General features: G+C 38.5%; 1 protein-coding gene and 1 long non-coding RNA gene across 2 annotated transcripts; one reads left to right on the top strand and one right to left on the bottom strand.

Moving 5' to 3' along the window:
* The first annotated feature begins 2450 nt into the window (after nt 1-2450).
* LOC140341347 (uncharacterized) lies at nt 2451-4867 on the top strand. Its single transcript, XR_011922855.1, has 2 exons — nt 2451-2580; nt 4268-4867. It is a non-coding gene; the product is annotated as an uncharacterized lncRNA (long non-coding RNA).
* A 523-nt stretch (nt 4868-5390) lies between these two features.
* Nucleotides 5391-10378, bottom strand: LOC140340688 (uncharacterized). The gene is made up of 6 exons (XM_072426038.1): nt 10310-10378; nt 9190-9306; nt 8293-8442; nt 6901-7041; nt 5717-5827; nt 5391-5594 (listed from the first exon to the last, which is right to left on the bottom strand). The coding sequence occupies exons 1-6, from the start codon at nt 10359-10361 to the stop codon at nt 5545-5547; spliced, it is 621 nt and encodes a 206-aa protein (XP_072282139.1). The 5' UTR covers nt 10362-10378; the 3' UTR covers nt 5391-5544.
* Nucleotides 10379-13034: the final 2656 nt, after the last annotated feature.

The raw sequence follows: 13034 nt of genomic DNA, 5'->3' as shown, positions 1-13034 counted from the left end.
TTTATTTATATCTATTATATATATATATATATATATATATATATGTATAATTATATATATATATATACGGTAAAAAATACCAACACCAAAGGTTTGTAGGTGTTCACACACCTGGAGTGGCCACCTCAAAAAAATAGGGAGTTTAGTGGCAGTTCAATAATATTTTTATTTAAAAGAGACTAATTGCAGAGAAAGTAGACAAGTATGTACTGTATCATAACAGCTGATATTGCAGTACACCATTCATAATCACCTGCACAATATTTAAACAAATCGGCAATCTGAGCACCCGACGTGTTTCACTTTACAACTTCTTCAGGGGAGCTAGAGATTGGTATAGCACATGATTTTAATGCAGATTAGTAGAATAGGTTATAAGCCAAAAAAACTAATGGAGGAGCTTGAAGAAATCCCATTCTCAATCCAGGGAAGATGAGTTCAGGGGATCATATCAGCTTGAAAGAGTACATAGCTTTCTGAGTCTCAAAGTTCTGTACAGTACTGTTTGCAAATAGTCCAAAGTCTTCAGGCTGGAAAATTACTGCTCACCAAACATTTTACTCATTTGCATCTTGAATGCTGCCATTCCATTTTTTTACTGTTTTTTTTTTTTGTTTTTTCTTGTACTCTATGTCTTCTTTCTCAGATTTTTCATTTTACCAGGTATACTTATCTTTCAGGTTATTCTATATTGTGTAATTACTGTGAATCATACACTAATTTGGAAAATGTAACTATGTGCACAGTCGGAACCGCAGAGTGTCCATCAGATTTTTCATGTTCAGCCACAATCTACGACTATTTTAAAGGTATGTTTAATCTAAATGAAACAGTTGTGTATAGGAACAATGACATGGGGGTTATCAGTACAATGCTTTTTTTATTTCATTTTTTTATATCTTAACTCCAGAGGGTGATATTTAGTGTACTATTTGTCTCATTTATTTACAAGGCACTCTGTGCATTGCCTACTCATTTCAGCCATGCATACCTATACAGCTATACTGTCTTACACTGCTGGAATTAGGGTAATGGAGCAAGGCTTGCAGATAAGGGGGATATAATGGCTGATTAGCCGATCATCACTGGAGTGGTACCATAACATGACTACACTGACCTATATCTTATATCAATTGGTATTAGAGTTTAGACTGGAAGGGATGGTGAAACTGGCAGCCATAGGGAAAATAAGAAAAATGGAGCATGGGTACATGTCTATGGAGATGGACAATGTAAAGAAGTGTTTCTTGACCTTGTTAACATGGGGGGAACTTTTCAGGTCTTTAGGTGGTGAAGATGCCTCTTACCTTACACCAACCTTCTGCACCCGATATTTAAAGCAACAGAGTGCATGAAACCAACAAAGTCACTTATCTATTTATTTACACAACTGTATTACTTAGGGGTTTTGTATTTTTGTATGCATATCTTTAAACTGTAATGGAAGTTGTGAATTATTTTTTACATTTTAGTATTGACTGTATTTCATATCTCCAGATATTACACAGCCGCGTACCTATACTTATATTTACAGCCATTGTCTTCCACAATATCAGTGTGGTCTTATTGGAAGTTACAGCTATGGGCAGGAAACAACATGGATAGCTACAGCCTGCTGTAACCTCGACTTTTGTGTTCCGGATATACCAGCAGGCAAGTAAATGTACACTATCTGACAGTACGAAATCAATGTTATCCTAAAGCAGGGGTAGGCAAACATTGCCTTTAGGCCAGATGCAGCCTAGCCAGTAGTCTGTTCCGGCCTAATGCCCCCCTGGTCGAATCCCGACTGGCAGGGGTCGGCAACCCGCATGCAGCTCTTGAGCCTCCTTGTTATGCCTCCATTCCCTATTTACTGCGGCCGGCATTAACACTTCCACCGTTAGGGTAAGGGGACATTCCCTCTCCTCCGTATGCAGTGCAGAGCAGAGGGATTTCCCTTCAGGGGCGTTCCTTGTGGGGGGCAGAGCTATCAGTACGGGACTCGAGAGAGAGAGTTTGGCCTAGTGTGCCTTCTTGACCTCCTAAAATGTAAATATTCACTGGTTACAGGTAACACAGCTTTTCAGGAGATGGGACTGCCGTTCCCAGTCAATGGGAACACTGATTTCTAATTTCTATCTACTTTTACTTACACTAGTCATGGGAGCCATAATGGGTGACCTGGGAGGCAATAGTTAATGTTAATGGTGGTCAGTGGTCAATGCAAATTTAAGCACTACTCAACACCAACAATATGCCTACTGAACCCTGAAAACCACACATCAAAAAATCACATAAATCACATTCATCTTAATTTTGTTTGCTCCCTAATTACAATGCTTTTTGTATTTTTATGACGACTTTAAAAATGTTTACTAAAACTTAGACTCTAACCTCTGATAAAATATGGAAGTTATCACGTCGGACTGATATCTTATTTATTGCTTTATTTTCCAGTAATCAAAACAAGTACTGAAGTTAATGGGGTAACATGCCCAATGTGTACTTCCAAAGATTCTTTTGCTTGTGAACCGGATGGATTGATGCAATGTCGAGGAGAAGAGTATAACTGCATTTTGCGCACCATGGAATTCCAAGGTAATGCTCTTACTGGTTTGATTTAAACATTCTAAATGTAAATCTCATAATTCTGTAAGGGAAACATTTTTAATTTTTGGTTCAATGTTTTATTTAGGTTTTTTTTTAAAACAAAAAAGTCCAACCCAAAAAGTTTAAGCTCAGTCACAGGACAAAGTAATATACCTCAGGTCAAAGTCTCCAACAAGGGGGGCATTTGGCTGCTGAATAATGGGCACTATAGGAAGAAATACATCATATATAGCAGGGGTCCTCAAACTATGGCCCACGGGACGAATACGGCCCGCTGAGGTTCTCCATCCAGCCCGCCGGCCGCCCAGGCTGCTTCTCCTGCTTGAGCTCTGGCTGCCTGCCATCTGCACTCCAGGGAACCCGCTCACGTGACACCACTGTTGCCGGAGTAACGCTGGAGCTGTCGGGCTGAAGCCATCAGGCAGAGAAGGTATGAGCAGAGCAGAGACTCACTGCTGCCTTCATTACCTGCTCACTGCAGCACAAATGTACATGATCAATGTACATTTGTAAATAGTATAAACATACTATGCACATTGATCATGTACACATGTGCTGCAGTGTGATCCAGCCGATGTATGAAGGCAGCAGTGAGTGAAAGGTAGCAGACACTGACAACGTTTTTTTTAGCAGCCCTTTTTTAATTAATAAAAAGTGTGGGGTAGTGTTGGGTGTAGGGGAGGGTGTATAAAAAGAAGCAAATTAATGAATTGCTTGAGATTATTCATTTGCATGGAAAATGCAAGATAAATTTGCATTTTCAATACACACAGTGAAAATTCAAATTTATCTGTGCATTTTCCATGCAAAGGAATAATCTCAAGCAGTTTTAAAGCCAGAGTAAACGCCACTTTTTTTTTTTTTAATGATCGGCAAGTGTGCTGTGCATATAGTATTGTTCTTTCATGTTTTTTATACAATAAATACGTTTTGTGCAGTGTGCATAAGAATCTTCTCCTGTTTTTTTTTCAAACTATAGTACGGCCCCTCGACAGTCTGAGGGACCGTGAACCGGCCCCCTGTTTAAAAAGTTTGAGGAACCCTGATATATAGCAATAAAGATATGGGAATAGAATTTGTCTGTTAGGTATAGGAAAAAAAGGAGTGACTATGGATGAGTGGCCATCATAGCAACACAATATAATGATATTGAGGAATCAAACTAGAGATGAAGAAAAAGGAGAAAACTAATGAGTTGTAGATGGAAACATTGGGCCTGATTTATTGAAGTTCTCCAAGAATGGTAAAAATAGACAATCATGAGAGAACCTTGGTAATCCAGAAAATCTGAAACAGATCTGGTCCAGGATTGAAAACATTTGCCAACCAAAACCAATTTTTAAAAGATCTATTCTATGTTTGTTGGATCAGCCAGGTCCACCCATGTTAGTCTATGATCCCCAGTCTCAGGGAACTTTAATAAGTCAGGCCGATTATCTAGTATAGGAAGGTTATATGGTGCATGGAGATTTGTAAAGTTTTGTCCTCCCTAACCTTGCGTATCGAGAAATGGACTGCAATTCCTTAAGAAGATTCCCAGACAAGGGAAACTTTATTTTTGGGGTTTTTACTTAGGGACGAAATACCTTTCCATCACAAATCTTTTCTTTTTGAGTTTAGATCTACTTTAACATGTTGCTTATAATCTGGAGTTGTAATAATTTCTTTTCTTCAGCGTATTATGATGACACATATATGGAAAACTACTGGTATGGAAGTGGTGCAGCAGAATACTTTAACTCTACGGGAAAAATTCCATTCTGGCGTACACCACACTCTGAACGAGGCTGCACCACTGACACCATTTGTGACTATGGCACAGAAATTGTCTCTAAAGGGACTCTTACGGAAGAGAGAACATTCACGTGTACAGGTGGCACCTACGGAAATTTCAGTTTTTATAATACTTTTGTCTTGTGTTGTGTTAGTCATGTTCTTCTGCATGCTTTTATGTTTTAGAATCTGAACTCAAATCAGCTTCAATGTCGTCTTGTTGACAGGCAATGCATGTTTGATTAAAAAGAAATTGTAATGCTTTATGATCAGTTTAGGTTTCAAGCTGAACATCTGTCCAACGACGTCTTCTGTCTTTTGAAACCCTCTCTACATATCTCCCCTCCTATTGCCTGGTAACTCCCCCACCTCCTAGATTGTAAGCTCTTCGGGGCAGGGTTCTCTCCTCCTGTGTCACCCCTTTTTAATGTACAGCGCTGCGTAATATGTTGGCGCTATATAAATCGTATTTAATAATAATAAATAATAAGAGCTTAATACACAGCTAAGCTATGTTATTTGTCAAATGCTTTCCTTCATCTAATGCATTAAATATACTACATGGCCAAATAGCTGACCATCACATACTATACAGACCACTCTCCAAGTGATAGAGATCTGATATTTCTATTGAAGAGTATTGGTAATTCTATAACATAGAAAGACATTTTAAACAATTAAGGTTTGCGATACCAGTTTGGTGTTCCAGCACAACTAAAACATTGTATAGAAAACCAGCTCCATCAAAGCTTAGTTTGTTGAGTCAATGGGCCTGATTTATTAAAGGCTAGAGAGGATACACTTTCATCAGTGAAACTGGGTGATCCAGCAAACCTGGAATGGATTTCTTCAAAGTCATTTGCTATTTGCTAGCAAATATTTTGCATTCTAGACCAGATTTGGTGGATCACCCAGCTTCACTGATAAAGTGTATCCTCTCCAGCCTGGCAGAGCTTTAATAAAGCAAGATATATATGAGAAATAGATGGGAACTTGTAAATAATAACAAAGGACACAGGAAGGTATCAGGTGCACAAAATATTTTATTTGCACTGATCAAACAATACAACAAACCAACAAACTGTATATTAAGCAGACCCCATAGAATGATGTTCATTGTTCAGGTTTATAACATTGTAATAATAAACCATATGGGATTTGGTACAAAAATGAACATTTCTATAGCTCCCCATGGTTTGAAGAATCAGCTGCAATTAAGGCGATGCCTTCTGTTGGAATAAAAAACAATAATAATGATTTTCAGAGGTATTTGCCTCTAAATGATTAGATTTTTTCCTAGTGCTTTAGAAACAAAAGGTAAGTTTGTATAGTTTTGGATGTATATACTTACCGGTGCAAATCATCTCCATGCTCATGCTACCCTGTTGAATTGGAGATTCATTAAAAAAATCACATACAGCTTGTGTGGCACAACCAGTGAGGGTTATTGACATCGGTCCTCCTGGAAAAAGAAAAAATAGAAGATTTTAAAATATTTTAATAAAAGCTAATTTAAATATTATATTAGTATATTGCAAGATATACAATTAAATGAAGGAAGAACTATTCTACTAACCAGCTGGTCTTAGTGGCACCAACTTTTTTTGAAAAATGAAGTGTGGTATTGCTGTTCAAATGCTTTAAAATTCAATTTTATTAAAATAGAATGAAACAAATCTGCTGCGTGAGCTTACTTAGGTTTGCTTGTTCAATGTATGTGATGGGCTGCCCATTGTGTACATTCACAACAGGCTTGAAGGAACGCCTCCCTGATATGTACCCAATTTACAGGCTTGTAGCTATTTGAGGGGGACATTCATTGTCAATGAAAACAGTGGTCAGGGGTTCAAGTAAATAAGAAACCTGCCCACTGTTTTGGTGTGAAAATTGGCTTTCTGGAAGCTGGACAGGGTGTAAAGGATAAAGCAGGACACCGCTAGCAAGCTACCCACCTGACGATAGGGCCACTGTAAATTTATAAGTAAAATGTTTCCAGCATTGTTTTTTGTATTCTTTGCCATTTCTTCCTCCCTTCCTCTTTGTATGAGCCATGAGCCAGAGATTCATAGAAGCATGCAGGCAGCATAGTTGTCAGGGAGCAAAATAATGGGCCCCCTTTACTAATACTTATCCTAGGGCAGGGCAGCATTCTTTACTGCGATCTTAAACGGCTTGAGGAAATCCGTGAACGGTCTTGGAAACTTGGATTGAGTTTTGATTTGCCAATCCAAAATTTTAAAGATTTTCCTCTGTTGGGCTGAATGCCATAGAACCTGCACCTACCATTCATTCATCTTGTGCCCCTCGTATGATTTTATTGGTGGGTCCATGCAATAATTGGGCCCACACATGTGTTTAATACACAAGTACAAACAATAAAGGAGGACAAGGACATGTAAAACAGGGCAGAACCAGGGCTGTAGTCAAGAAAAAAATCTCTTTTTAGATATTGGAGGCATTAAAAATAAATATTTTTTAATCCATAAAGAAAAACAACTATTTTTGCATCATGCTGAACTAATTTGTTATATTTACCTAAAAATTTTGTAGTAAAGGTAAAACACATGGTCTCATTGCTTTTGCAGTCCATGGTGGCAGGAAATTTACTCCAGGGAAAATCAACAGCCTTTGAGGGCGGACATGTCAACCCATTGGGCACTGAGTTGTCTTCCGGCTCTTAAGGAGAAAAAAAGAGAAGAAAACATAGTAACAGAGCAATACAGTTTGCTTGGACATCAGAAATAACCATGGTGCTAGGATGGAAGGAGAAAATAAAAGTAGCCAATTTCTGCACTCCTATAACAATGATGGGATAAGAGGAACATCAAATTTATGACCTTTTCTCTGTTTTGCTTGCCTGTTATGATGGACATGAAGGGCGATAGATGAGGTTTGACAGAATAAATGCTCATTTATCATCTCATTGAAAATCTCTCTGGAAATTACTGCATGATGCATGTGTTTTTGACATCAGGTGAGTTTAGATGTTTCTGGGATCATTCAGCATTAATTGTTTATTAATATTGTATTATTATATTGTATTGTATTAGTATTGTAATTTTTATATTAATTGTTGGCCTGTATTTGACTTGCTTTGGTCACTTTTGTTTTTCCATGGTATTTTAAGTAGAAAAAAGCAGTTCTAATGCAAAGAAAATATACATGACACAGGCTTGCTTAATAAATTGCTTGATTTAATAAAGCCCTCCAAGGCTGGAGCGGATGCTTATTCATCAGTGAAGCTGGCCGATCCAGAAAACTTGGAATTCATTTCTTTAAAGTAATTTCCTATTTGCTAGCAAATGTTTTGAATCCTGGACCAGATTCATTTGTGGTTTGCTGGATCACCCAGCTTCACTGATGGCCCAAGGTTCTTACTTTAAATAAAAGGGCAGAAAAAATCTGAATCGCTGTGGTGATTAGGACTGAATGGGAGTGCAGAGACTCCCAAGATACATCATGCATCCTGAAAGGGATTGAGCATGAGCAGAGGGGCATTTCCTTCATTAGGAGGAAGAGATGTCTATGTCATGCACATGAGATCGGCTTTCTCTTTCCCCCTTTATAGTGGGCTAGGTCACCCAATCTCACACCTGAGCACTGAGAGATAAGATGACGTGCCGGAATAAACAAGAATTCCAGGACATGCCAATACCAGATCGAGGACAGGTCCAGCGTGATTGAGGGATCCGTGGGGTTAAAGGTAAGTGTAATTATTTTTATTTTTCACTTTAATAGAAATCTGCAACTAAAATAATACAGAATGCCATTCTGGCTTCAATATTGAAATCCTAATTACCTGGCTGTTTTTGTTCTTTAAGTTCACGAATGATGAGAGCGAATGAAGATTAACCAAAAAGAGAAGGGGACTCATAAAGGCCTAATAAATGACAGAAACTAAAATAAAAGAAGAAGGGAAATACTTACCAGAAGGAAAGGTTGGGATGCAGTTGTCAGTAGTGCAACATGAATGGGCAAACTTTAATTGTCCTCCCCCATGAAACCTGGAAGTTCCATTAATGTTACATTCACTTTTAGGCATACATGACAAGACATAAGTAGGAAATGTAAGGCCACCTAAAAAAAACACAATTTAATTAAATTTTGCAAGTTGAATAAATATATCTTCTACAAAAATATATATATAATCACAATATAGTACATGCATCCCATTGTGTCTTTTATTGCACAGTAGATAAGATTGGGCCTGATTTATGAATTTTGACTGGAGATGAAAAACTATGATGAGTAAACCTTAGTGATCCAGCAAACCTGGATCTAAAGCATCCAGATTTCCAGCCTTCGAGAGCAACGTAGTCCAGTGGCCGCTAGGGTCACCCGCCCATCACTACATGTGGGGTGAAGACCCGGGAATTACTTGGATTCTGCACCTCGGGTATTCCCGTGTCACCTGCCAGGGGAGGCATCCCGTAACAACTGAAAAATGTATATTATAGTACAACATGCACAGGTAATGATGCAACTGATATAAATAAAAAGCTATTTATGAACACAATTGTGGCACTTAGTCAAAATAATTAAAATGGCTTATTCCATGGTGGGGCATTGGGATAGCAGAAACAATGAAATGTCCTACTAAAGGTGATGAGTGTGCACTGGTAAACTCCTGAATTATAATTTACTTCTAGAAAGAAAAAGCAAAATCTTTTGTCTGCCAAATCAATCAGTTTTTTTGTATATAGCCCAGGTTTGTGGATTAGTGGAATTGAAAAATATTGCTCTTTACATATGGCTTTACTTCATCAAGCATCACAATTTGCTCTAGCTGCCTCTGAAATAAAGTTTGGCTTACAAGGAACTTACCGTTCTTAATTAACATATAAGTAGCTCCACACACATTGCCTGAAGCACAGGGCACACTTGGACCCGTACATGAAGTTGACTGAGGAGCTTTACAACTTCTACAAGAGAGTGTGTAACCTAAGTAGAGAAAAGCAATATCATAGATGTAATAACATTTTAAATTTTACATTTGGTAAAACATAAAGCAAAATATAAATAAAAATTGCCTACCAAGCAAATTATAAAAATATTATTACTGCTTTTCTTGCAATACTCACATTAAGTCCAGAACTGTCCAGAGCTTCCCATTCTGACAATTTCTAAACTATCAGACAATTATACCTGCAAAGTCTGTTCAATTTTCCTTACTACAAATGCTAACATGCTTGTTTTGCTTGTTTTACTCTACAACAAATTTCCCCTGAGGAAGCCTATTTGGTAAAACGCGTCGGTCGCTGAGACTAGTTATCACTGCCTATATTTGGACTATAAACTTATGCACCCCACATGAGTTTTTGAGGAAAGTTTAAATAACTAAGGATTGAGTTTTTGTTTGAATATCTTATGCTCTGTTTGATATATGAATAAACTTTTTTGTATGTTTATGATTGCCTAAATAAATCCTCTTTTTTATCTTTTAGTTCACATAAAAAAACAACGTATTAGCAAGCATTTTAATTGAATATTTTGAATTTACAGGTAGGCAATTTAATTACCAAGATAGATAATCACTATTCAATCTCCAAAACTATTAAAAAAAACTTTAACTGATGTATTCATATTTATGATAATTATAATAGCTGCATAGTTATGCAAAATAAAACATATGAAAAAACATTAAACAAAATGTAAAAGCACAAAAGAAGGAAGAGAAATTAGTTAAATAGAGAAATTACAGTTAGTATAATAAAAAGGTATACATTTAAAAAAAATAAAAAATAATGTTGTGCAATTTCATTTATTTGACTTATTTTTGAATCAAATAACAATATTTACTTTTAAATAATTAGTGTCATAGGATGGAATAGTATACAAAAACCTAATATTATTTTGTTCTCTAATAAAAAAAAACAAAACGTAATATTATGAATTACATTTTTCCTAAAATGTATCTTAACAATGAAAAAAGAAGAAATCTTACCAGATCCGACTAAAGCTGTGAGAACACAGAGAATTCTAAAAAGAAGCGCCATGGTGAATGTTCTCAGAATCTCTGCAATGTGAATATGTCTTCAGTTTATGGTAGGAGCACAATTTATAGGACTAGTTTAGGTGTGGCAAATACCTGGATGTAGAAAAAAAAAGCTAGAAAAAATGTTGTTTCTTTTGTTTGATAAGTTTCATTTTCCTGGTTTCAGAATGGAATCCAGACAATCTAAGTATCAGAACACAAACACGACTGTTATGTTTCTGGTGATAGATAGATAGATAGATAGAGGGATAGATAGATAGATAGATAGATAGATAGATAGATAGATAGATAGATAGATGATAGATAGATAGATGGATAGATAGATAGATAGATAGATAGATAGATAGATAGATAGATAGATAGATAGATAGAGGGATAGATAGATAGATGGGATCTTGTGACGGTGGTTACTGCCAGGTTGCAATCTTTGGGCACACCAAGGTGGGCAAAGCACAGTACCAAATCACTGGAGCTGGACAAAAGAAACACTGGATGAGGCAGCAGGTGTACAGGAACTATATCACAGAACTAGGGAGCTCGAGTCACTTAGTATAGACTGTTGCAGGAGTATAAAATATAGCTTGTGAGCTAGCTAAATAGCCAGGGCTGATTAAGAGGCTATTTCCTGATTGGCTAGCAGGCTGGACTGAGTTGATAAAGCTTGGAAACATAGACATGCCCAGCATCAGAACTGCAAGCATGCGCAGGACATTAATGCCTGTGCTTTAGTGAGGAACAGGTAAGTGTGACATCCCCCCCCCCTTTACAGGGCCTTCCCTCCCATGGGGTCCAGGTTTAAGGGGAAAACAAAGATGAAACCCCTTAGCAAGAAGGCATTGGGCAGCTTGAGATGTGAGGGTAGATGTAACTTGTAGCAAACTGGAAAACCCTTGGCAGAAATGGCATAAGGTCCAATGAATCATGGACAAATTTCAGAGAAGGCACTTTGCAATGAATGTTCCATGTAGAGAGCCAGACTTTATCTCTAGGTTGGAGTAGAGGCACCTTATGGCGATGCCGATCAGCAAACTTCATGATCCTGAGAGCAGCGTGTTTTAGATGCTCACATGTAGAAGATGTGTTTAAAGTCTCTTGGCAGGGCACCGAGTGTAGGTATTTCAGCAGAGCAGGGTATAGGAGATGGAAGGAGAGGGTATTTGCCATAGACAATGTAAAAAGGTGATTCTTTGGTGTTGGTGTTGACATTGTTGTTGTGGGCGAACTCCACCCATGGTAGCAGTGCTACTCAGTCATCATGGTGGACAGAAACAAGGGGGTCGGAGATATTGCTCCAGGGCTTGATTAACTCTTTCCGTCTGCCCATTAGTCTGTGGGACAAGTCCGCAGAGATGTCAAGGGATCTGCAAAAGCCTTTCCAAAAGCGAGAATTGCACCTCACGATCAGAAACAATATGCGTGGGCATACCTAAAAATTTCATGAATGGAGACTGGCACCAATACAGCTAATGATGGTAATGCTGGTAGGGGTACAAAATGGGCCATTTGGAAAAGCGATCCACAACCACCCAAATGACCGCACAGCCATAGGAGGGTGGGTGATCCGTAATAAAATCTATGGACAGGTGACACCAAGGCTCCCTAGGAATGGCCAGAGGAAGAAGCAGTCCTGCTGGGGCACAAGTAGACGACTTAGTTTAAGCAGCACGGGCCTTGACATAGTCCGTCACATCCTTACGAAGGTTGGGCCACCAGTAAAGAGGAGAAAGAAGGGTGAAAGTTCTGTGAATGCCTGGATGGCCAGACAGTTTGCAGTCATATGTCCAATCTAATATTTTGGTGCGGAGTTGGGGAGGCACCAATATTTTTCCTGGGAGAATAGCACATTCCTGAATGGAGGTGAAGGCAAGGATACAGGCTGGTGGGATAATAAACTCCGGCTCAACAGTGGTTTCAAAATCCTGTGGAACAAAGGAGCAGGGTAGCAGTTCGGGAGATAGCAGAACCAGGTTTAGAGGTAATTATAAAATCAAAATGGGAAAAGAACAAAGACCAACGAGCCTGCCAAGGGTTGAGGCGAAGATAGTCACCTGTGAGGAGAGCCCTCCAAAAGATAATGCCATTATTCTAGAGCGAGTTTGATGAACAGCAGCTCCCTGTCTACAACGGAGTAATTCTTCTCTGCTGGAGAGAATTTCTGTGAAAAGAATGCGCATGGGCATCGAGCTCCGGTGGGGGTCTGGAAAAAAATAGCTCCCACTCCGCCTGGGATGGGAACCTGGGTGCATTCGAACAGGCACTTCTCTGTCTTAGCCTAGAGTTGGTTGTCTCTGAGTCTCTGTAAGACAAGATGGTCTGTGGGTAGGTAAGTCTGGAGAGAAAATCAAAATGTCATCCAAATAGATAACAACACAATTGTACAGAAGGTCACAAAATATTTCACAAAGTGTTGGAAGACAGCCAGGGCTTTGCAGAGACCGAAGGCCATCACCAGATTTTCATAATGCCGATCCCTGGTAATAAATGTTGTCTTCCATTCATCCCCCTCTTTGATCCGAATTAGGTTGTAGGCCCGTTGGAGATCCAGTTTGGTGAAGATTTGGGCACCACCAAGACGGTCAAAGAGCTCAGGTATAAGCGCCAGTGGGTGAAGTTTTTTATAGTGATGGCATTTAAACCACATTAATCAATACAAGGACAAAGGGTTCCATCTGGA

Source organism: Pyxicephalus adspersus, chromosome 11 (genome assembly GCF_032062135.1).
Source record: "Pyxicephalus adspersus chromosome 11, UCB_Pads_2.0, whole genome shotgun sequence".
Classification (NCBI taxonomy): domain Eukaryota; kingdom Metazoa; phylum Chordata; class Amphibia; order Anura; family Pyxicephalidae; genus Pyxicephalus; species Pyxicephalus adspersus.
The sequence above is the reverse complement of the archived record's forward strand: the minus strand, read 5'-3'. Positions and strand labels throughout refer to the sequence as shown.